General features: G+C 42.1%; 1 protein-coding gene across 1 annotated transcript in view; it reads right to left on the bottom strand.

Moving 5' to 3' along the window:
• LOC136871761 (lysosomal alpha-mannosidase) overlaps window positions 1-25,220 on the bottom strand; it is a 195,518-nt gene that overhangs the window by 113,490 nt on the left and 56,808 nt on the right. The window contains exons 4-5 of the mRNA XM_067145327.2: window positions 24,225-24,410; window positions 19,553-19,758 (exon numbers count right to left, since the gene is read on the bottom strand). Coding sequence (XP_067001428.2) covers window positions 19,553-19,758; window positions 24,225-24,410 — 392 coding nt within the window. The remainder of the gene's footprint in view (window positions 1-19,552; window positions 19,759-24,224; window positions 24,411-25,220) is intronic.

Raw genomic sequence — 25,220 nt, 5'->3', positions numbered from 1 at the left:
TCCTCTGCCTATCATAAGAGGCGACTAAAAGGGGACCCAGGGGCTCTTAATTTGGGAGTGTGGGTTGGTTACCGTGGGGCCCTCAGCTGAGTCCCGGCAATACTTCCACTTACTTGTGCCAGGCTCCTCATTTTCATCTATCCTAACCGATCTCCCTTGGTCAACTCTTGTTCTTTTCCGACCTCGACGCTATTAGGTTTCCGAGGGCTAGGGTGTCTCATTTTCACGCCCTTCGTGACCCTTGTCTTTCTTTGGCCGATAACTTCATTTATGGAAATGTCGGATCATTTGCATATTTTCTCCCTGATTAGTGTTATATAGAGGATGATTTCCTAGTTGTACTTCCTCTTAAAACAGTAAATACCACCACCACCATCACCGTATGAGCTCAGAGAGCTGGAGATGTCAAAATATCTATGGCAAAGTATGCATACGGCGGTTGTAACGGGGACGCCAAGGATGGTGGGGAAGTTCATGTATACTCCATCGACTATCTGCGCTTTGATTTTTGTTAATCTGTGTCGTTTGAAGTCATATGTGAATATTTTGCAATTCAATTGCACAAATAATAATAATAATAATAATAATAATAATTGTACCGGGCGGTACACCTCCACGCCGCGAATTCAAATATTGCGCCAATTTAAACTCCTCTACAGGAGAAGTTTGGAACCTTGAAAACTGAACTAATTCTACTATTTCTTAAAAGATGTCACTACTGTAAATTTGGTAATCTTGTAGTGTTCTGAACTGTGTCTATTTTGATTTGTGTTTGTTTATCCCGTATCAAGAAGTGTGGACATTCTCTTCTAGATGGCACTACTTAAGAACTATAATTGTGCACCCTAGTGCGAAGTGTAGGAACTGGTTTTTTTGAAGAAATTTGGTATTCATAAGTTTGTTCTTTGTTAAATTTCTTTCAGTTATTTTTTGGGTTGGCAGTATAACCCTTCTCTTTCCGCTTGTTTTGAATTTAGCCAATCCCGAATTTCTCTAATTAATTTTTGACCAATAACGTATGTCTTCTCCGATATCGAGATGTTGCTTTAAGCTATCCAATAAAGTTGAGGGAGGTGTGGGTACTCATTCTTGAAAGGTCTCGAATGTTCCACGAGGGTATTTAAACTGCTGATTTTCTTGTCTCGGTGATACTTCATCGACATCTTGCTTAGTGTGTGATTATGTAGCAAGGGGCGGGAAGCGCCTCTTTCTTCGGGCAGCAGTTCATCCACAACGTAATGGCCGTTTAATAACTTTATTTCTTGCTAGCTCAGCAGTTTAACCCTCGGGGCAGGTTCGAAGCTTTTCTCATGTAACCTATCTTTAAAATGTAATAGACATTTGGTAAAAATTCCGTCTCTTTAACTACAAATTGGGATATAGAGTGCCTAACCCTCTCGAGCTCCCACTCATATTGTTCTGAGGTGACTACGTTTTCATAACCATTTTTCTTCTCTTCGTAATGTAATAAAGTTTTCTTATCGTGTCACCTCCTTAGTATGGGATTAGCCCTTGCGTAAGCGGCCTAGTGCCAAGTAGGTTTTTAAAAGTGTATTAGGAGTGCAAGCTTCGCCTCCATTCTATTTTGTATTATGGGCCAGTAACTTAACCTGATGTTCTATTTTCCTCATGTAAAGGCCCTGTAGGTTGGGTATCAAATACCCCTGTTTCTTGATGTGCCTTAAGGGCAGACAGAAATGAAGTTTGTTGTAGCCTTGGATAGGCTTGTAAAATTGAGAGCGGGTCTGCTCTTTCCCTCTTAACGTTGTATTAGGAGCAAGTGCTCCTTGTACTTAGGGGTTTTCTGCCCTTTAGCTATTGTAGTGGTGAGCTGAGAGCTCAGAAATTAATCTTGGGGCCCGAAGCCCAAATCTTGTAACTATTGTAATTTCTTAAATTGTTTTCCTGCTACTTGGCACCTGTTACTCTGTTGTTGTTATCTGTTGATTTTGAAAAAAAAATATAAACGTTGTTAAAGTTTTAAATTAACTTTAATTTCTTAAGTTGACACCTATTCCAACCAGCACCTTCTTTCACCTCTGCAAATCCACAAAACATCGTAACAATAATAATAATAATAATAATAATAATAATAATAATAATAATAATAATAATAATAATAATAATAATAATAATTGTACCGGGCGGTACACCTCCACGCCGCTAATTTAAAAATTGCGCCAGGTGAAACTCCTCTGCTGGAGGAAGTCTGAACTTTATCTACGCTGTTAATTCTTTACCTTCTCAGAAGATGTCACCACGTGGAAAATTTTGAGTTTTTGAACTGTGTCATTTTTGATGTGTTTTTGTTTCGCTTGAAGTAAGAAGTGTAAACTTTCTCTCCTAGAGGACACTACTGAAGATCAACAATAGTGCACCCTAGTGCGGAGTCAAAGAACTATTTTGTTGGAGAAATTTTTATTTCAAATGTTTGTTTCTTGTTAAATTTCCTTCTGTTATTGTTTAAGTTGGCTGTATACCCCTCTTTTTCCCCTTGTTTTAGGTTTATCCAATCCCGAATTTCTTTTAGTAATTTCCGACCAATCCGATGTATTTTCCCCCAACTTGGATATGTTTCTGTACCCTAGCCAATAAAATTATTGTGGGCGGGTGTTTTCATTCCCCTAACGCCTAGAACCTTCCGCGAGAGGATATAAACTGCTGATTTTTGGGTCTCTGCGCCACTTCTGATCCATCTTTCTGTGTGTAAAGTACATAGCAGGGGGCGGGAAGCGCCTCTTTCTTCGGCAGCGGTCAACAACAAGGTAATGGCCGATTTATAACTTCTTTCTTTGCTAGCTCAGCAGTTTAACTTTCGGGGCGGGTTCTAAGCGTTCAACCATGTAACCTTTTCCTAAAATGTAACTACTCTTTTCATATATTCTTTTAAAGCTTCATACTGGGATAGAGAGTGCTAACCCTCTCGAGCTCCCACTCATATTGTTGTGAGGTGAACTTAGTTTTCTCAACCTATTCTTCGTTAACGTAAAACAAATTGTTCTCTTCTTAAGTCACCTCTTTAGTATGGGATTAGCCCTTGTATTAACGGCCTAGGGCCAAGTAGGTCTTAAGCAAAGTGTATTGGGAGTGCAAGTTCGCCTCCTCTCAAATTGTATTTTAGAGGTCATGCATTAACCTTCTTGTCATTTAACAGACCTCAGTAGGTTGGGTATTTTACCCCTGTGTATATGTCCTTGGAGGACAGCTTAAAGGTGGAGTTCGGAGTGGCCTATGATAGGCTTGTATTTTAGGGGGAAGTTGCCCTTTCTTGAAAATTGTGTTTCTGCCTCAAGGAGGCTTTTTGGGTGTAATTGGAAGCAAATGTTTCTGGCATGTTTGGGGGTTTTCGGCCCCTTTGTTGTATGGTGTTCATTGTAAGGTTGGGCTCATTGCTCAAGAATTATGTTTCTGACTTTTGAAGCCCCAAATGGGGTACCTATGTAAATGTATTTTTCAATCGTGTTTCGGCTACTAAGTACCTGTTCTATTTGTTGTTACCTAATTTTGAAAAGAAAATATAACCTTGTTAAATTTTAAAATTAATTTCACTTTAGTAGCTTGAGACCTATTCACCACCCAGCACCTTCTTTCATGCATAACTACCACAAAAACACGGTAACAAGTGGTAGCAGAGCGTGGTTGAATGGGTCTCAATTTAGCCCCTTTTGACGGCTACACATTGTTTTGATCCGAACTCTAACCATTTTCTCAGTTGTTGGAATTTTTTGACTTTTTCAAAATTGTTCTGTCATCATGCCAGGCCCTCGCGATGTTCTCCATCTTAATTATTTGCGCAAAGAGGAGTTGATCTATGAATTAACTATCAGAAATGTGCAATCTGGAGGCACGGTTGCAGTAGACACTAACAAGCTTAGAGAGTCCCTAGATTTGCCCATTTCCATCCCCAATTTGGGAGAGAAAGAAATTGACGACTCTCTTTCCACGATCACGGAGAATATTACTGGGCTAGCTTCTGTAGTTAGTTTTTTTGATGAAAATGTTCCTTCTCCCAATCAAATTAAGCGTGTGCAAGCTAGGCTATATCACTTTTCAAATAGAGTTAACGATCTGTTGTCTCTAAAGTTGAATGACGTTCAGAAGAAGGAAGCTAGTACGCTGCTTGAAAATATGTCTGAATTATCTAGCAAGGTCACTCAATTGTTAACTGGGGAAGTTCCTCCCAAATCTGATCAACCCACCATAGTGAATGTAGGTAGCGAGGAAGCACCTCCTAAGGGAGAAGTAAATAGGAAAACCATTGCTGCCCAAACTATCTCTGCCCCATTGGACAACGAGCCTGAACGCCGTGCATCGTTGAGTAACATCCGTTCTGAATTAACTTCCTTGCCATTGAAACCTTTACCTACTATGTCACCCGGGTTTAGCAGCTTGCCTCATCCATTGGCAATGTTGCTCAGAGGTATCTCTAAGTTTTCGGTTAATACCACCAGTGAAATAATTTCATTTTTAAGATTTCTGGTTGAATTTCAGGATCATGCCCTTGTGTTTTCTCTTTCTCCATGTCAAATTTTGCAAATTATCTATCCGTATGCTATTGGTATTATCTCTGATAAAATCGTAAGAGCCATTGCCGAGCAATCATCTATTGAGGATTTCCATGCCCATTTGCTAGCTAACTTCATCCCGGCTAGGGCCAGGTCCTCCCTTATTCAGAAGTACTATTACCGTGTACAGCGCTTGGATGAAAACTTGGCAGACTTCATCCAAGATATTAAGTTTTATACTAGGGTGTTTGCCCTTCATTTTCCTGAAGATCAGATTGTACAGGCTATTGTGGAAGGCATTTCACCATCTTATAGGTCATACTTGTGTTTCGCGGCGTGCCCGCAAACTTTCTCTGAACTTGAAGCGTTGGCCGTCTCAGCGGAAGGAGTTAGATACGCCGATTCTTTGCGTGTAGCGAAAGAACCCCCGCCTTCCTTTAGTAACACTCGGCCTCCACCTCGCCGACCAGTCACACCCCGTAAATGTTATGCTTGCGGGTCGCCTGACCATCTTCGCAATAAATGTCCATTGGTCAAAACTAGTAGGGCAAATAATGGAGCTGGTTCAGCACAAGGCTGTTTTAAATGTGGGGCTTTCTCACATATCGCCAAGAATTGCCCAAACTCGAATAGCACCCCCTCCTGCTCAACTTCTGGTGCAAATTCTACCTATGCCAATAATAAAAAAGTGACTAGTGGCTTCGGCTGAGTCAACTAATCCATCTTCCCGAGACTCAGCCCCTGATAAACAGGTTGTAAATTTAGAGAACGAGCAATTTTCAAATTTATCTTTTGAAGGTCCCGAAGAGTGTCTTAGGATTGCGGCGGATTCCCCCGCACCGGTTCCTTTTCTTAAGATTGAGTTAAATAACGAGCCTATTACAGCTCTCTTAGACTCAGGCAGTGTTTGTTCGATTATTTCGGCTGAATGGTATTCTAAATTGAAATCTGTTTGTAAACTACCTGACTATGTCTCATCTCCTGTGCAATATGTTTCGGCTAATTCATCCCCATTAGAAATTCTAGGTTCCTTATTGGTCAAAATTCGTATTTTTAAATTCACTTGGAGAGTTAAATTGTTTGTGGCCAAGCTCTTGTCTTGCCCCATTATATTGGGAGCGGACTTTATTTCTCACACTGGTCTTGTGCTCGATCTTCAGAGTAGGTCTTGCACTTTCAAATTTGCCTCTAATTGTAGCATTCCTCTATTAAAGTATAAATCTGCATCATGTTCTTCTATTTCGCCTACCCAGGATGAGATGTTGTTAGACCTTAGACATCTACCTGAGGAGCAGGCTGATAGTATTCGCAAATTGTGTCAGTCGTTTCCCGAGGTGTTCTCTGATACTCTTGGTGTTACTGACCTGATCGAATACAAAATTGAGGTCACGGATTCGATTCCTGTTCGTTTTCCACCGTATAGGCTATCTCCACCTAAAATGAAGGCTCTGAAAGAAATTATCGATCAGATGTTGAAGGATGGTATTATTAGGCCCTCTAAGTCGGCGTATTCTTCGCCTATTTTTCTAGTTCCGAAACCCCAAGGAGGCTTCAGGCCTGTCATTGATTATAGGGCTCTCAATCGGAAGGTGGTGTTGCAATCTGTGCCCCTTCCTGACCTTCATTCTTGTTTTTCATGGTTTCGTAAGGCCAAGTTCTTTACTATCTTGGACTTAAATCAGGCCTACAATCAAATTCCCCTTGCCGAAGAGTCTTAACACCTTACAGCGTTTGCCACGGACTGTAATTTTTATGAATACAACCGCGTGCCTTTCGGGCTCCCCACCGGAGCAGCTGTACTCACTAGGCTACTAGATAGGGTCTTCTCCGACATCAAATTTGAGTACTTATATCACTACTTGGATGATGTCGTCGTATTTTCAGAGACTTTTGAAGAACATCTAGATCATCTGCGAGAAGTTCTCGATCGCCTTCGTAAGGCTGGGTTAACTGTTAAGTTGTCCAAGGTTGCCTTCGCTAAGCCCTCTATGTCCTTCCTAGGGCATATTGTGTCACCTGATGGTGTAGCAGTCGATCATTCTAGAACCCAGGCCATCCGTGATTTCAAACCTCCCAAGGACATTAAAGGTATCGCCAGGTTCATTGGTATGGTGAATTTCTTCAGGAAGTTTATTCCTAACTTCGCTAATAGAGCGGCGCCCTTAAACCTTCTTCGTAGGAAAGGCATCAAATTCGAGTGGGGACCTTCTCAACAAGCCGCTTTTGAAGACCTTAAATTAGCACTTTGTAATGCCCCTGTACTTGCTATGCCTGATTTCTCGAAGAAATTCATCGTCCAAACCGACGCGTCGTCGTCAGCGGTAGCTGCAGTCCTTCTTCAAGAGACTGAACTAGGGAGGCGCCCCATCGCCTATGCGTCTAGGACATTGTCGGCTCAAGAAGCCAAGTATTCCATCTATGAGCTCGAAGGTTTGGCAGTCTTATTCGCCTTAGAGAAGTTCCGTCTCTATCTGGAACATGTCTAATTCGACCTGCAGACAGATAATCAAGCCCTAAGCTGGGTCTTAGGTAGGCCGCGTCGTACTGGTCGTATAGCCCGTTGGGCCATCCGTATTTCTGCCTTCCAATTTGATGTCAGGCATATCAGAGGTACCGAAAATGTTGTTGCTGATGGACTCAGCCGTATGTTTTCTAACGACGTCGAGACCCAGGAACCGGTCGACAGTTCATCACCTCCCGAGTCCATACAATCTGGTGTTAATGCCATCTTAACAGATGCTCCCATGCTTTTTAGGGATATTGAGAAATACCAACGTGAAGATCCGACGCTGGCTCCGATAATGGAAACCCTTTCTTCTGGGGAACATGTCGTCCCTTATGTTCTGAGGAATGGTGTTCTATGTTGCCCTTCGAGGCATGATAAGATGATGAAGGTTGTTGTTCCAGCGGTTCTTGTACCTATGATCTTCAAGTATTATCATGAGACCCCATTAGGAGGGCATCTTGGTATCTTTAAAACTCGTGAAAAGATTCGTGAAATGTTCATCTGGAAAGGTATGGACGGTGAAATCCGTGAACTAGTAAAGGCTTGTAAATCCTGTTTGATTAGTAAACCAACCATGTCCACCAAGGTAGGCCTCTTGTCTTCGCATCAAGCATCGCGCCCCATGGAACGCCTGTATATTGATTACGTAGGACCCTTCCCCCAGTCGAAGGGAAATGCCAACAAATTCATCTTTGTATGTGTAGATGGTTTTACCAGATTTTCCTGGTTATTTCCGACTAAGCTGGCTACCGCTCAGTCCACCATTACTTGCCTAAATTCTATTTTTGCTTCTTTTGGTCCGTGCCAATATATTGTATCTGATAATGCTAAGGCTTTTACATCTAATTTATTTCGTAAATTCTGTTTTGACTTATCCATCTCTCATGTAACTACTTCTGCTTATTACCCTCAACCATCTCTGGTTGAACGGGTTAATCGTAATCTCAGGTCCGCACTGATTGCCTATCATCATGATGATCATTCCAGGTGGGACACGTCCCTGCATTGGTTAGCTTTTGCTTTGAATTCAGCGGTTCAAGAATCACATAAATTCAATCCAGCTTCTTTGATGTTCAAGTTTGTTCCCAACTCGCCGCTCTCTAACCTCTGGTCTCTGAGTGACATTCTACCCGAGACAATAGATCCGGATAATATTAAAGATCTTTGGAAGAAGGCTAAAGCCAATCTTAAAGTGTCTCACGAAAAGGTCAGGGAAAGGTATGATCGTGGACGGAGACCCACCACTTTGAATGTAGGTGACCAGGTAATGGTCAAGAATTTTGTTCCCGCGGGCAAGCTTGCCCCCAGATTTCATGGGCCATGCATCATTCTCGATTTTCTTACGCCAGTTACGTTGTTAGTAAGCAATCCAGCCACCGAGAGGATATTTAGGGTTCACCTGTCACAGGTGAAACCAGTGTAAATTTTGTGTCAACTTGCTTCATATAATTTGAAAGGAATATGAAGGTTATATTTTTTTTTGAGTTCAACTTTTAAGGCTTTCTGCCCCTTCTATAATATTTTGTCTTATATGTAAGCCTCTTGTAAAACCTTCCCCGATCCGTTAAACTGCCATTCTGTCCTTGCCTCGGCCATTACCACGCTCCCGTCTCCTGCTTCAATACACACTGTGGCTTGATTTGAGTAAATGCCATGGATATCTGCACGCCGCTGACCCCTCAACCTCCTCACCAAGCCTGTGCCCTTAAAAAAAAAAGATGATGGTCCAACACAATTCTGCCGCCAAGCTTTAATGTTTCAGTGCCCCCGCAGCCGCGCGGCGCCGTGCAGCAACTGGAGCAGAGGACGGGCCCCCTCGGCCCCAGCGAGGACGACGTGTGCACGGCGAGCCGGAGCTCTCCTCCGGGCCAAGGCTGATGTGCGGCGCACGACCTGCTACTTGCCCGCAGCCTGTATATGTTCACCGCGGGCGCGGCGTGCTTCAACACCTCTGCTCCCCTCATAGTGCGGGCGAGCGGTATCTCGGGGTACTTGAGGGGTCCGAGCGGCCTCCTTTGGACGCAAGCCGCAACGGCCGGTCTGGCCATCCCACTTCATCACCATCTACTACATGAACAGTTACTATAAGTAATGACTACACTTGGAAATTCAACTGCAATATTTGGTGGACTTTGAAAATTTTTTTTCCTTCACTTTCAAGTATAAAAATTTATCTTCAGAAATTCAACTTCTACAAATATAAAGACTTTACTTCATCTGCAACAACAAAATTTTGAAACTGAATCAAACCAAATTAAGAAATCTTATAAATGCTTCTGCAATCAATCTTCATATCCACAGCATAACTTGGACCTTGTTTCAAACAGATTTCATGTGTCACCCCTGGATTAACTTTTGGGGGGGGAGGTCTGTACCGGGCGGTACACCTCCACGCCGCTAATTTAAAAATTGCGCCAGGTGAAACTCCTCTGCTGGAGGAAGTCTGAACTTTATCTACGCTGTTAATTCTTTACCTTCTCAGAAGATGTCACCACGTGGAAAATTTTGAGTTTTTGAACTGTGTCATTTTTGATGTGTTTTTGTTTCGCTTGAAGTAAGAAGTGTAAACTTTCTCTCCTAGAGGACACTACTGAAGATCAACAATAGTGCACCCTAGTGCGGAGTCAAAGAACTATTTTGTTGGAGAAATTTTTATTTCAAATGTTTGTTTCTTGTTAAATTTCCTTCTGTTATTGTTTAAGTTGGCTGTATACCCCTCTTTTTCCCCTTGTTTTAGGTTTATCCAATCCCGAATTTCTTTTAGTAATTTCCGACCAATCCGATGTATTTTCCCCCAACTTGGATATGTTTCTGTACCCTAGCCAATAAAATTATTGTGGGCGGGTGTTTTCATTCCCCTAACGCCTAGAACCTTCCGCGAGAGGATATAAACTGCTGATTTTTGGGTCTCTGCGCCACTTCTGATCCATCTTTCTGTGTGTAAAGTACATAGCAGGGGGCGGGAAGCGCCACTTTCTTCGGCAGCGGTCAACAACAAGGTAATGGCCGATTTATAACTTCTTTCTTTGCTAGCTCAGCAGTTTAACTTTCGGGGCGGGTTCTAAGCGTTCAACCATGTAACCTTTTCCTAAAATGTAACTACTCTTTTCATATATTCTCTTTTAAAGCTTCATACTGGGATAGAGAATGCTAACCCTCTCGAGCTCCCACTCATATTGTTGTGAGGTGAACTTAGTTTTCTCAACCTATTCTTCGTTAACGTAAAACAAATTGTTCTCTTCTTAAGTCACCTCTTTAGTATGGGATTAGCCCTTGTATTAACGGCCTAGGGCCAAGTAGGTCTTAAGCAAAGTGTATTGGGAGTGCAAGTTCGCCTCCTCTCAAATTGTATTTTAGAGGTCATGCATTAACCTTCTTGTCATTTAACAGACCTCAGTAGGTTGGGTATTTTACCCCTGTGTATATGTCCTTGGAGGACAGCTTAAAGGTGGAGTTCGGAGTGGCCTATGATAGGCTTGTATTTTAGGGGGAAGTTGCCCTTTCTTGAAAATTGTGTTTCTGCCTCAAGGAGGCTTTTTGGGTGTAATTGGAAGCAAATGTTTCTGGCATGTTTGGGGGTTTTCGGCCCCTTTGTTGTATGGTGTTCATTGTAAGGTTGGGCTCATTGCTCAAGAATTATGTTTCTGACTTTTGAAGCCCCAAATGGGGTACCTATGTAAATGTATTTTTCAATCGTGTTTCGGCTACTAAGTACCTGTTCTATTTGTTGTTACCTAATTTTGAAAAGAAAATATAACCTTGTTAAATTTTAAAATTAATTTCACTTTAGTAGCTTGAGACCTATTCACCACCCAGCACCTTCTTTCATGCATAACTACCACAAAAACACGGTAATAATAATAATAATAATAATAATAATAATAATAATAATAATAATAATAATAATAATAATAATAATAATAATAATAATTGTACCGGGCGGTACACCTCCGCGCCGCTAATTCAAACATTGCGCCTGTTGGAAATCCTCTACTGGAGGAAGCCTGAACTTTAACAACCATGTTAATTCTAAAGTTTATCAGAAGATGTCTCTACTGTAAATTTTGAAGTGTTCTGAACTATGTCAATTTCGATTCGTGTTTGTCTGCTCCATAGCAAGAACTTTGAACATTCTCTAACAGATGTCTCTACCAAAACTGATAACGCTCTCTGGTGTAAAGGAATGAACTGTCCGGAAGAAATTTAACATTCATAAGTTTTGTTTTTGCTAAATTTTGTTCTGTGGTTTGAGAGTTGGCAATACAATCCTTTCTTTCCGCCTGTTTTGTATGTAGCCAATCAGGAATTTCTGTAATTTATTTTCCACCAATAAGGTGTTTCTTCTTCGTCTGGTGTATTAGTTTTTGCTGTTATCCAATAAAATGTTGTGGGCGGGTCGTAATCATTCATGAAACGTCTCGAATTTTCCGCGAGGGTATATAAACTGCTGATTTTCTGGTCTCCTGGCCACTTCAGTAACATCTTTCTTTGTGTGATTACGTAGCAGGGGGCGGGAGGCGCCTCTTTCTTCAGGCGGCAGTTCATCCGTCAGGTAATGGCCTTTTAACAACTTCTTTACTTGCTAGCTCAGCAGTTTAACCCTCGGGGCAGGTTCGAAACTTTTATCATGTAACCTTCCTGTAAAATGTAATAGACTCTTGGTATAAAATTCTGTCTCTTTGACTACAAATCGGGATAGAGAGTGCCTACCGTCTCGAGCTCCCTCTCATATTGTTTTTGAGGTGACTACGTTTTCATACCTGTTTTTCTTCGTTTCATAATGTAATTAATTTTCCTATCGTGTCACCTCCGTAGTATGGGATTAGCCCTTGTATAAGCGGCCTAAGAGCCAAATAGGTTTTAAAAAAGGTGTATTAGGAGTGCATGTTACGCCTCCACTCAAATTGGTATTTTGGGGCCATGTAATTGAACTGTTTCTTTATTGAATAGGCTTCAGTTGGTTGGGTATCATTTCCCCTGTTCTTGCGTGCCCGGAGGGCAGCTTGAACGTGGAGTTTGGTGTGGCCTTTGAATTGGCTTAAACTTTGAGAGCTGGTAGCTCTTTCTTGAATTTGTTTTCTGTGTGCCTCGAGCAGGCTTTACTGGGTAATTGGGAGCTAGAGCTCCTTGGTATAATTGGGGTTTTCTGCCCCTTTGCTAAACCTTGTGTATAAGTAAAGTTGGGCTCATTGCTCAGGGATTGTGTTTCTGGAACTCGAAGCCCAAAACACATTAATAAACTGTAATTGTACATTTTTATTTTGTTGTTATATAACTAAGTTCATGTTGTACTTGTTATTTCTTGATCTCGAAAAGAAAATATAACCTTGTTAAAGTTTTAAATTACCTTTAATTTCGTAAGTTGAGACCTGTTCATCCCAGCACCTTCTTTCACCTCTAACTACCACGGATAACTCCGTAACAAGTGGTAGCAGAGCGTGGTTATGGGTCTCAATTTAGCCCCTTTTGACGGCTAAACATTGCTCTGATTCGAACTCTAAAAATTTTCTCAGTTGCTGGAATTTTTTGTTTATTTTTCTTTCTCAAAAATTTTCTGTCATCATGTCCGGCCCCCGCGAGGTTCTCCATCCTTTCTATTTGCGTAAAGAGGAATTAATTTATGAACTATCTCTCAGAAACGTTATATCTGGAGGCACGGTTGCAGTCGACTCCAATAAGCTAAAAGATTCCCTTGATTTGCCTATTACCATCCCGACTTTGGGAGAAAAGGAGGTTGACGACGCTCTCTCCACGATCAATGATAATACTACTGAGCTAGCATCTGTAGTTAGTTTTTTGAAGTAAGTGATCCATCTCCTAATCAACTCAAAAGAGTACAGGCTAGGCTGTACCACTTTTATAATAGGGTGTGTGAACTATTGTCTCTGAAGTTAAATGACCTTCAGGGTAAGGAAGCTAGTGCCCTTGCCGAAAACTTGTCCCAAATGTCTAGTAAAGTTAGTCAGTTTAGCAATGTTGCTCAGAGGTATTTCTAAGTTTTCGGTTAACTCTACCAGTGACGTGATTTCATTCTTAAGGTTTTTAGTTGAGTTTCAGGATCATGCTCTTGTTTTTTCTCTTTCTGCTTGTCAGATTTTGCAAATCATCTATCCCTATGCAATGGGTGTTCTCTCCGACAAAATAGTTAGGGCAATTGCGGAACAGTCATCCATAGAAGACTTCCATGCCCACCTGTTGGCAAATTTTAACCCCGCCCGAGCTAGGTCTTCGCTCATTCAAAAGTACTACTACATAGTACAACGGTTGGATGAAAATTTAGTAGACTTCATCCAAGACATAAGTTTTTCACTAGGGTATTTGCCCTCCATTTTCCCGAAGATCAAATTGTTCAGGCCATAGTGGAAGGTATTTCCCCATCATACCGCTCATACTTGTGTTTTGCGTCGCGTCCGCAAACTTTCGCTGAGTTAGAGGCTATGGCTGTCTCAGCCGAAGGAGTCAGATACGCCGATACCTTGCGTGTAGCGAAAGAACCCCCTCCATCATCTGGTAATTTTCGGCCTCCACCTCGCCGACCCATCACACCCCGTAAATGTTACGCTTGCGGGTCGCCTGACCATCTTCGTAATAAATGTCCATTGATCAAATCTAGTAGGACAAATAATGGAGCAGGTTCATCCCAAGGCTGCTTTAAATGCGGCGCGTTTTCACATATTGCCAAGAACTGCCCTAATGCTAACAGCACTCCCTCCTGCTCAACTTCGAACAACAATCAAAAGTGACTAGGGGCTTCGGCTGAGTCGATCCAACCTTCATTCCGAGGCTCAGCCCCAAGTAAAACGGCCGAATTACCAGGGAAAACTCTGTCTTCAAATTTATCTTTTGAAGGTCCCAAAGAATGCCTTAGGATTGCGGCGGATCCCCCCGCACCTGTTTCTTTTCTCAAAATTGAATTAAATAATGAACCTGTGACTGCTCTTAGATTCTGGCAGTGTTTGTTCCATTATCTCGGCCGAATGGTATTATTCAAAAGTACTACTACATAGTACAACGATTGGATGAAAATTTAGCAAACCTCATCCAAGACATATTGCTCGTCTTCGGTTCAATATGTTTCGGCTAATTCTTCTCCATTAGAAATTTTAGGTTCTTTATATGCCAAAATTCGGATTTCTAAATTTACTTGGAAAGTTAAATTGTTTGTGGTAAAGCACTTATCTTGCCCCATTATATTGGGAGCCGACTTCATGTCCCATACTGGCCTAGTGCTCGATCTTCAAAGTAAGTCGTGCACATTCAAATTTGCTTCTAATTGTAAAATCCCCTTATTGAAATGTAATTCTGTATCATGTTCATCTATTTCGCCTACCCAGGATGAGATGTTGTTAGATCTTAGACATCTACCTGAGGAGCAGGCTGATAGTATTCGTAAGTTGTGTCAATCGTTTCCAGAGGTGTTCTCGGATACTCTTGGTGTTACTGACCTTATTGAATACAAGATTGAGGTTACGGATTCGATTCCTGTCCGTTTTCCACCTTATAGGCTATCTCCACCTAAAATGAAGGCGCTGAAAGAAATCATTGATCAGATGCTGAAGGACGGTATTATTCGGCCCTCTAAGTTGGCGTATTCTTCGCCTATTTTTCTAGTCCCGAAACCCCAAGGTGTCTTCAGGCCTGTGATTGATTATAGGGCTCTCACTCGGAAGGTGGTGTTACAATCTGTGCCCCTTCCAGACCTTCAGTCGTGTTTTTCATGGTTTCGTAAGGCCAAGTTCTTTACTATCCTAGATCTTAACCAGGCTTATAATCAGATACCGTTAGCAGAGGAATCTAAACACCTGACGGCGTTTGCCACGGATTGGAATTTGTATGAATACAACCGCGTGCCTTTCGGGCTCCCCACCGGAGCAGCTGTACTCACTAGACTGCTAGATAGGGTCTTCTCCAATATCAAATTCGAGTACTTGTACCACTATCTTGATGATGTCGTCGTATTTTCGGAGACCTTCGAAGAACACCTAGATCATCTGAAAGAAGTTCTCAGTCGCCTCCGTAAAGCTGGGTTAACTGTTAAGTTGTCCAAGGTTGCCTTCGCCGAGCCCTCCATGTCATTCCTAGGGCATATTGTGTCGCCCGATGGTGTCGCTGTCGATCACTCTAGAACACAGGCCATCCGTGATTTCAAGCCACCCAAGGACATCAAAGGTATTGGTAGGTTCATTGGTATGGTGAATTTCTTCAGGAAATTTATTCCAAATTTCGCCAATAGAGCGGCGCCCTTGAACTTACTCCGTAGGAAAGGCGTCAAATTTGAGTGGGGACCTTCTCAACAAGCCGCTTTTGAAGATCTCAAATTAGCTCTGTGTAACGCCCCTGTTCTGGCCATGCCCGATTTCTCCAAGAAATTCATCGTCCAAACCGACGCGTCTTCGTGGGCGGTAGCTGCAGTCCTTCTTCAAGAGACTGAACTAGGGAGGCGCCCCATCGTCTTTGCCTATAGGACTCTATCGGCTCAAGGAGCCAAGTATTCCATCTATGAACTCGAATGTTTGGCAGTCTTATTTGCCTTAGAAAAGTTCCGTCTCTATCTGGAACATGTCAAATTTGACTTGGAGACCGATAACCAAGCCTTAAGTTGGGTCTTAGGTAGGCCGCGTCGTACTGGTCGTATAGCCCGGTGGGCCATCCGAATTTCTGCCTTCCAATTTGATGTTAGGCATATCAGAGGTACTGAAAACGTGGTTGCTGACGGACTAAGCCGTATGTTTTCTAATGATGTAGAGACCCCGGATCTGGATGATGGTTCTTGACCTCCCGAGTCCATACCGTCTGAGGTTAATGCCATCTTAACAGATGCTCCCATGCTCTTTAGGGATATTGAGAAATATCAACGTGAGGATCCGACGCTGGCTCCGATCATGGAAACCCTTTCTTCTGGGGAACATGTCGTCCCTTATGTTTTGAGGAATGGTGTTTTATGTTTTATGCCGTCGAGGCATGATCAAAAATGAAAGTTGTAGTTCCAGCGGTTCTTGTACCAATGATCTTCAAGTACTACCATGAGACCCCATTGGGGGGGGCATTTAGGCATCTTCAAAACCCGAGAAAAGATTCGTGAAATGTTCATCTGGAAGGGTATGGACGGAGAAATCCGTGAATTGGTAAAATCTTGTAAACCCACCATGTGAACTAAGCAAGGGCTTTTGTCTTCTCACCAAGCGTCGCGCCCCATGGAACGTCTCTACATCGATTACGTAGGACCCTTTCCCCAGTCAAAGGGGAACGCCAATAAGTTCATCCTTGTATGTGTAGATGGTTTTACTAGATTTTCCTGGTTATTCCCGACTAAGCTGGCTACCGCTCAGTCCACCATTACTTGTTTAAATTCCATTTTTGCTTCTTTCGGTCCGTGTCAATATATTGTATTTGATAATGCTAAAGCTTTCACATCCAATCTCTTTCGTAAATTCTGTTTTGATCTGTCCATATCTCATGTGACTACTTCGGCTTATTATCCCCAACCATCTCTAGCTGAACGGGTCAATCGTAATCTGAGGTCGGCCCTTATTGCCTATCATCACGACGATCATTCTAGGTGGGACACGTCATTGCATTGGTTAGCTTTTGCTTTGAATTCGGCGGTTCATGAATCACATAAATTTACTCCAGCTTCTTTGATGTTCAAGTTTGTTTCCAACACGCCGCTCTCTAACCTTTGGTCTCTTAGTGATATTCTACCTGAGACAATAGATCCAGATAATATTAAAGATCTTTGGAAGAAGGCTAAAGCCAATCTTAAAGTGTCCCATGAAAAGGTTAGGGAAAGATATGATCGTGGACGGAGACCCACCCATTTGAAGGTAGGTGACCAGGTGATGGTCAAGAACTTTGTTCCCGCGGGCAAGCTTGCTCCCAGATTTCATGGGCCGTGCATAATTGTAGATTTTCTTACGCCGGTCACGTTGTTGCTAAGCAATCCAGCCACCGAGAGGATATGTAGGGTTCACCTGTCCCAGGTGAAACCTGTGTAATTTCCGCACTAACTTAGCTTGTTTTATTTCTTGTTACATTTTGGAAGAAATCTGAAGGTTATATTTTTGGTTTCATTTTGAGGCCTTCTGCCCGTGGAATTATGTTCTTTGTTTCTTAATGTTCATTGTACAACCTCCCCCGAACAGTTAAACTGCTATTCTATCCTTGCCATGGCCATTACCACGCTCCCGTCTCCTGCTTAACCACACACATTGGCTAATTAAAATGAAATAAAGATCTCCACGCCGCTGGCCCCTCAGCTCCACCACAAGTACTGTACTCGAAAATCATTACGGTCCAACAAATTCTGCCGCCGAGATCTTAATGTTTCAGTGCCCCCGCAGCCGCGCGGCGCCGTGCCGCTAAAGGAGTGGAGCACGGGCCCGATCTACTTCAGTGAGGTCAACCAGTGTACGGCGAGCCGGAGCCCTCCTCCCGGCCAAGGCTGATGTGCGGCGCACCACCTGCAACTTGCCCGCGGCCTGTAAATGTTCGCCGCGTGTGCGGCGTGCTTCAGCACCACTACCCCTCTCATGGTGCGGGCGAGCGGTATCTCAGGGTACTTGAGGGGTCCGAGCGGCCTCCTCGGGACACAAGCAGCGGCGGCTGGTCTGGCCGTCAAACTTAATCAACATTTAATGTACTTAATCAGCTGCATGGACATTTCATATCAACAATTACTATATTTTTGAATTCAACTGCAATATTTGGTGGATTTAAAAAAATTCTCTTTCAAGAATTAAAAGTTTTCCTTCTGAATTCAACTACTACAAGCATAAAGACATTACATCAAAGTTACTACAAAGGATTTTGTAACTTGATCCAACCAATTTAAGAAAACTTGTTTGTAAATCTTCCTGCAAGTAATTTCTATATCAGCATCATAACTTGGACCTTGTTTTAAAACAAAATTTGGTGTTCTTCTGTGTTGCCCCTTGGAGGGTCTTTCGGGGGGGGGGGGGGGGTGGAGGTCTGTACCGGGCGGTACACCTCCGCGTCGCTAATTCAAACATTGCGCCTGTTGGAACTCCTCTACTGGAGGAAGCCTGAACTTTAACAACCATGTTAATTCTAAAGTTTCTCAGAAGATGTCTCTACTGTAAATTTTGAAGTGTTCTGAACTATGTCAATTTCGATTCGTGTTTGTCTGCTCCATAGCAAGAACTTTGAACATTCTCAAACAGATGTCTCTACCAAAACTGATAACGCTCTCTGGTGTAAAGGAATGAACTGTCCGGAAGAAATTTAACATTCATAAGTTTTGTTTTTGCTAAATTTTGTTCTGTGGTTTGAGAGTTGGCAATATAATCCTTTCTTTCCGCCTGTTTTGTATGTAGCCAATCAGGAATTTCTGTAATTAATTTTCCACCAATAAGGTGTTTCTTCTTCGTCTGGTGTATTAGTTTTTGCTGTTATCCAATAAAAATGTTGTGGGCGGGTCGTAATCATTCATGAAACGTCTCAAATTTTCCGCGAGGGTATATAAACTGCTGATTTTCTGGTCTCTTGGCCACTTCAGTAACATCTTTCTTTGTGTGATTACGTAGCAGGGGGCGGGAAGCGCCTCTTTCTTCAGGCGGCAGTTCATCCGTCAGGTAATGGCCTTTTAACAACTTCTTTACTTGCTAGCTCAGCAGTTTAACCCTCGGGGCAGGTTCGAAACTTTTATCATGTAACCTTCCTGTAAAATGTAATAGACTCTTGGTATAAAATTCTGTCTCTTTGACTACAAATCGGGATAGAGAGTGCCTACCGTCTCGAGCTCCCTCTCATATTGTTTTTGAGGTGACTACGTTTTCATACCTGTTTTTCTTCGTTTCATAATGTAATTAATTTTCCTATCGTGTCACCTCCGTAGTATGGGATTAGCCCTTGTATAAGCGGCCTAAGAGCCAAATAGGTTTTAAAAAGGTGTATTAGGAGTGCATGTTACGCCTCCACTCAAATTGGTATTTTGGGGCCATGTAATTGAACTGTTTCTTTATTGAATAGGCTTCAGTTGGTTGGGTATCATTTCCCCTGTTCTTGCGTGCCCGGAGGGCAGCTTGAACGTGGAGTTTGGTGTGGCCTTTGAATTGGCTTAAACTTTGAGAGCTGGTTGCTCTTTCTTGAATTTGTTTTCTGTGTGCCTCGAGCAGGCTTTACTAGGTAATTGGGAGCTAGAGCTCCTTGGTATGATTGGGGTTTTCTGCCCCTTTGTTAAACCTTGTGTATAAGTAAAGTTGGGCTCATTGCTCAGGGATTGTGTTTCTGGAACTCGAAGCCCAAAACACATTAATAAACTGTAATTGTACATTCTTATTTTGTTGCTATATAACTAAGTTCATGTTGTACTTGTTATTTCTTGATCTCGAAAAGAAAATATAACCTTGTTAAAGTTTTAAATTAACTTTAATTTCGTAAGTTGAGACCTGTTCATCCCAGCACCTTCTTTCACCTCTAACTACCACGGATAACTCCGTAACAATAATAATAATGTAGTTCCAATATTCATTCATTTTACACATGTTTGTGAACTACACTTCAGATGGTTGTGTAAACTCACCTAAACTGTCACTAGCCTGCCAGATCTGCTCCATAGTTTTCGTTTCCAGCCGGTGTGACTTGTCCTGGTAGTCGATACGCCCAAGGAACAGTCCGTCATATCCCATCTGGCTGAGCAGGGACGCCATCTCCCGGGAATGGCCAAATGGGTCGATCTGCCAGCCTATGCGAGGCCTTGCACAGCGCCCCAGTGTATCGTTCAGTTTTCTAAGAAAGGAGAACATTAGTTAAATATTCCACGTTTCTTGCAATTGTTTAGTACTTTATTTAAATATATTCCATTTAATTGATCAGCTTTCAGTACAAAATAATGTTTTTGTCTATGATAGTTAATGCAATGAAGTTTGCGGGCCTACTTTAAATATACCCGGTGGCCCTCCAGCCCCACACTTTCTAATCATAAGTGTCCCGCATGCGCTAATGAAGAATGGAATGCCTAATCGCTGGTTTACAAAGGAGCGCTACAACGTTCTGCATTTCGGATGTGAAATAAATAGCAGTTATTTTACTGTACACGTGTTGTAACAGAGTTCATTTGTAAATACGTCAAAGATGCAAAAAATAAAGTTAATAACTCAATAATTTATACATGTACAGACATTCGACTCTACTAAAAAAGTTGTTTTTTTTTTTGTGCCCTAAGCTGACCATTAGCTATTAATTAGAAATCTGTTGTGCGAAATACGTGTATAGAAGGCAGGCAGCTATTTGGAAACTCCTACTCATACCGCATGCAAGCTTCGGCTGCATCCCCTTCAGATTCTCCATAGATTAAAATTATGTCTGTGTATTCGTCGTTGCTAAATACATCAGCCATTGCCGATATATACCAAATACCAGCCTACTACCATTCGTTCGAAAATGAGGCTTAGTAACGCAAGAGGGCGCATTAGACTGGTAGCGCTGAAGAACGTACAAAGAGCGACCGTCCGATTCTTATCTCTTCGTATTTTGACGTAACCTACCTACAGGCAGTAACACCGCTGTGAACATCAGTTATTAGATATCCCATTCATATTAGTGCTCGCGGGACACTTGTAAGTTGAGAGTACGGCGCTAGCGGTCCACCTGGTATAACCATGAAATACTAGGCCTAAGTTTTAGATACGAAGTTCTGCTTATGACATTAGCGGCCGGAAGCATGCAAAAGAGCATGAGTGCAGCGACAGAATTTTGTGAAAAATGATTCTTATTAATTAAAACTTCAAAGACGAAAGACGAAAGTTCTGGTTTTCAGAAAGGGGAGTAAACGAGTGAAGAACGTACAATGGCTGATAGATGGTTGTAAAATAGAGGTCACAAATGTATTAGAATACTTGGGAATGTGTATAGGAAATAGGTTCAACAGATAAAGCAAGCAAAACATAAAGGTGTAAATAAAATTCTTGAAAATAAATTTTCAACCGCAGAATATAAGATTCTAGAATATTAATTACTAAAATAATGTCAACACAACCTGAACTAAACATTAAGTGTTGGGTTTAGTCATATATTAAAAAACGAACATGTTTCAACCCTCACTGGGCCATCTTCAGCTAGTTTTAAACAATTGAAAAGACACCTTAAAAGCTACACAAATATATAAAAATACGATAAAAATATGATTGATGAGAAAACATGGATGTATAAAAAGATATTTAAAAATACAACAATTGTCTACCTTAACATATCAAGTGGTCACCGCTGGCCCATGGTCCGACAGCTCTGCACTGCGACCGGCCAACCGAGCAGTGGAGGGGTGGCCGCGGCTCTACACTTCTGTATTCGGGAGACGGAGAAGGGCTAGTCCCCACCGTCGGCTGTCCTGAGAATGGTTTTCTGTGGTTTCCCGTTCTCCTGCACTAAGTTGAATGCCGGAACTGTTCCTAGTATAGGCCACGGCCGCCAACCCTCTCACCTTCACCCATATCTCCTTCACAGTAACAAATCTCCTGGCCTTAGAGATAGCGTCACTGTTTAGAATGCCCACCATCCCCTTTAGGGACGAAATGAAAACTTGTGTAGTAGGAGTAGTAGTAGTCATAAAGTTGGTCCGAATTTTTATTAGGCTAAGTTGGGGAAACTCCTCTTGTTCCTATGTGATGGACGGATTTTAATCGTGAAACAGAGCGCTTCTGAAAATTAAAACATGTCAACACGGAACTCTGATGTCAATATTACTGGATGCAGTGGAAGAAGAACCTGTGTGCGATCATCCATCAGCTTAGTAAACCACTCTATTCTTAACTTTGAGCATCGAGTGGATATGAACTCGCTTTCTCGTCTTCTAAGTCCAAATCATATCCACGATATATGCTTTCCCGTATACTGAAGAAAGTGTACGTGTGCGAAGGTATTTCATTTTCTGAGTCTCAGATTTCCGAGGCGTATGTAGCGATGTTCCATTCATAAAGTCTTTATAAACCTCTTCCGTGTTGTCAGCGAAATGATTTTAGATGTCATGAGACTTTTCTTTTTTGTTAAATGCTTGTTTTTCTAGTGCTATCCTGGTTACTACGTATCTCCTGTTGTAATCTTCCATCTGATGTCATGAGACTGTGTAAACAAGCAAGAAGCTTTACTTGCAACTTGCCAGCTTCTAAACAGTTTCCATCACGAGTGCATTTCATAGGTGTCGTCGCGATAGCGAACAGAGTGCCAGCTCGTTCCAGCTTTCAGTTGCATCTTTATTGCCGAAAGTCTCGATTGCGGATACCTCATTAATAGTCCCGATGTGCCTCGATTGCAGACACTATTTCCTACAGATAAGCCTTTGTGAAATAAAGCATCTGTATTGTACTTTTATTACTAGTGCAAGTGCGTTAAGGTTCACTGTTAGCTCTAACCGGGACTGCGTGCTTCCCCCCCCCCCCGCCTCTTTCTTTAGAACACCACGGTTATTTTCGAGGTAGGCCTGCTGTGTGGCTCAATTTGTAAACAAATGAAATTGGGTCTCAAATAGTAAATATAGTGTATTTTAACATATTTGCACCTGAGGTTTAAATGAATCAGAGTTGAAACTTAATAGAGGGGTATACGTATTAAAATTATTAAAATCTGTTAAAGTTCTCTTACACACCTTTAGTACGCAATTTTCCTTTGCACTTCTTCGCTTTCTTCTTCAAATAAATCCATGCGATAACATCATTTTTACTAATTCTAAATTTCCCTTCAAACAAACCCATGTGGTAACATCATTTTTACTCATTCTAAATTCCCCTTCAAACAAATCCATGTGGTAACTTAATTTTTACTAATTCTTACCTTTCTCCGTCTCAACAAATTCCATATTAGCACAGCGACGATTAATGACAAGAAACAAACAAACGAACTAAAAGCTCAACACAGTGGTAGAGCTAACGTTCTATATGACGACTAGAGCAGAACTGGAATGGTAAGGCGGGTGGATGACGCGTAGAAAGTATAACCCTGGAACGAGCTGGCGCTCTACCCAAATATTTTGCGTCCGCAATCGAAGCTGCCGGCAATAACACACAAGCATTTTCATAAGCTTAGTTTACATTTTATTAATTTTCATATTCCACTTATGCTTCAACTTCTCGTTCATAAGTTCTTAGTCCTCTTGCAGGCCATGTTCTTCTTCTGCGGTAAGAAATCGCACTGTGGTAAACTGCGCTCCATTTGCCTTCATGGCATATCTGTTAACTTCAGCAAATTCCTTCTTAGCCTCTTCAGTATTTAGATGGAACAATAGGAGCAAGCGTCCACAATCTTGTTTCACTCCTTTTGAGATCTTTCTTCTCAAGTGTGATTTTTCTCCACGGACATCATTCTCCGGTGTCTGTGGTCAATTTTCCGATTTCTTCGAACTGCGAACATAATATTCCAGTCAACATTATCAAAAGCGGCCTCAGTATTGATGAATGCATTCACAACTGTTTCATTTAATTTGACCGAACAAGTGATTGCGTGGTTTTTGGGTGACATGGCTGTCACTTGCATTCGGGAGATAATGGGTTCGAACCCCACTGTCGTCAGCCCTGAAGATGGTTTTCCGTCGTTTCCCATTTCACACCAGGCTCGCTTCCTTCCCGCTCATAGCCCATTTCTGTCCCACCGTCGGTGCGACGTAAAGCGAATTGTATTTATTTTGAGTGTTTCCTCAATAATTAAACGGAGACTTGTTGCTCTTCCCTTTCGAAAACACGAATGATCATCTGAAATGTTCTGTCTTGTCTACAGGATATCCCTCTTGGACTTTTGAGGGATGTGACACTAAGATGATGGTTCTATGGCCTTCACATTCTTCTGCTCTTTGTATATATATACGGTATGGCAATCATCACATCCGCTGGAAGTTCCCCATCGTATGAGCACAAGTATGTTAATACAAGCACAGATTTAGCCCTCACCTCTTCCGATTTACTGGTACTTTACAGAGGCACCTCTTCTCCAGCCGTGCAGCATGTTTTGTAAGTCATCCTGGTTCGTGCTGGTAAGATCTATATTATCTCCATACCTTACCATTCATCGCCAGTCACACGAAACAGTCAGCGGTACTCACCAGGTACCTACATACCTTCTTAAATATTGATATTAACTTCCTGACATCATCTGGAAGTGAATTATAAAGTGAGGACTCAGTCCCAAGGAAGGAGCTACTGTATATTCTACAAGTAAGAGCGGTTTACGGCAATAGAGAAGGAGAAGTATCGTTATGGGACTTTACTCACCTCAGTCCCCATGCGAACTGGTCTACAATGGAGTGGTAGTGTGCTGCAGCCTCATCGTTCATGCTCCAAGCTCCGCCGATGATCTCCAGTCTGCCGGTGTCTACCAGGTGCCGGACTGCATCCTGGCGTTCTGCCGACTGCTCCTCCCACCACTTCCATAAGTACGCAGTTTCTACGTAAATGAACCTAGAAAATAAACATCACAATCTTACATAATTACCTATAAGTTAAACACTCTTTCTATTCTCAGATTATTTTGCATACCGTGTCGTGTTTATTTCGTACTCCCTCTTCTAAGACAGTTCTTATAATTTAATTTCATTACTAAGAACATTATTTTGTTTTACTCCCTGTGGATGGGGGACGCAGACGAAGAGCACCACGGTATCCCCTGCCTCTTGTAAGATGCGACTAAAAGGGGAGACCAAGGGGGTGATTGAATTACAACCATGAGACTACTTGTAAATAGTATCATCACGCCAAGAACAACATGGGTCGCCTTTACTTGCGAGTAGTACCACTATGTTAGGTACACAATAGGTTTGTGATTAGCAGCAACAGAGGGTGAATCAGTATAGGTTTTACAGTACCCGTGATTAGCACCACAATATGCGGAACACCACGGGATTACGTTGCTTGTGATTTGTACCATTATGTGAGAAAAACCACGGGTCTGGGCGTTGCATTTGATTAGTACCACTATATGAGCGATATCGTGCGTCTGACTTGCCTGTTAATAGTACCCACTATGTAAGGAATACAACGAGATAGTACGAGTCCCTGTGGTTAGTACACCTATGTGAGGAACACCATGGGTTTGCCTTGTCCGTGACGCCGTAATGTGAGAAACATCATAGGTCTGCGTTACCTGTGAGTAGTACCACAACGTGTGGAACACCGTGAGTCTACGTTACTAGTGATTAGTATCGCTACATGAGAAATGCAATGGTTGTTACTTCCCTAGCGATAAGTACCATTATGAGGGGCCGTTGACTT

This window comes from Anabrus simplex, chromosome 4, assembly GCF_040414725.1.
Source record: "Anabrus simplex isolate iqAnaSimp1 chromosome 4, ASM4041472v1, whole genome shotgun sequence".
Classification (NCBI taxonomy): Eukaryota; Metazoa; Arthropoda; class Insecta; order Orthoptera; family Tettigoniidae; genus Anabrus; species Anabrus simplex.
This window is presented reverse-complemented; position numbering and strand designations above follow the sequence as displayed.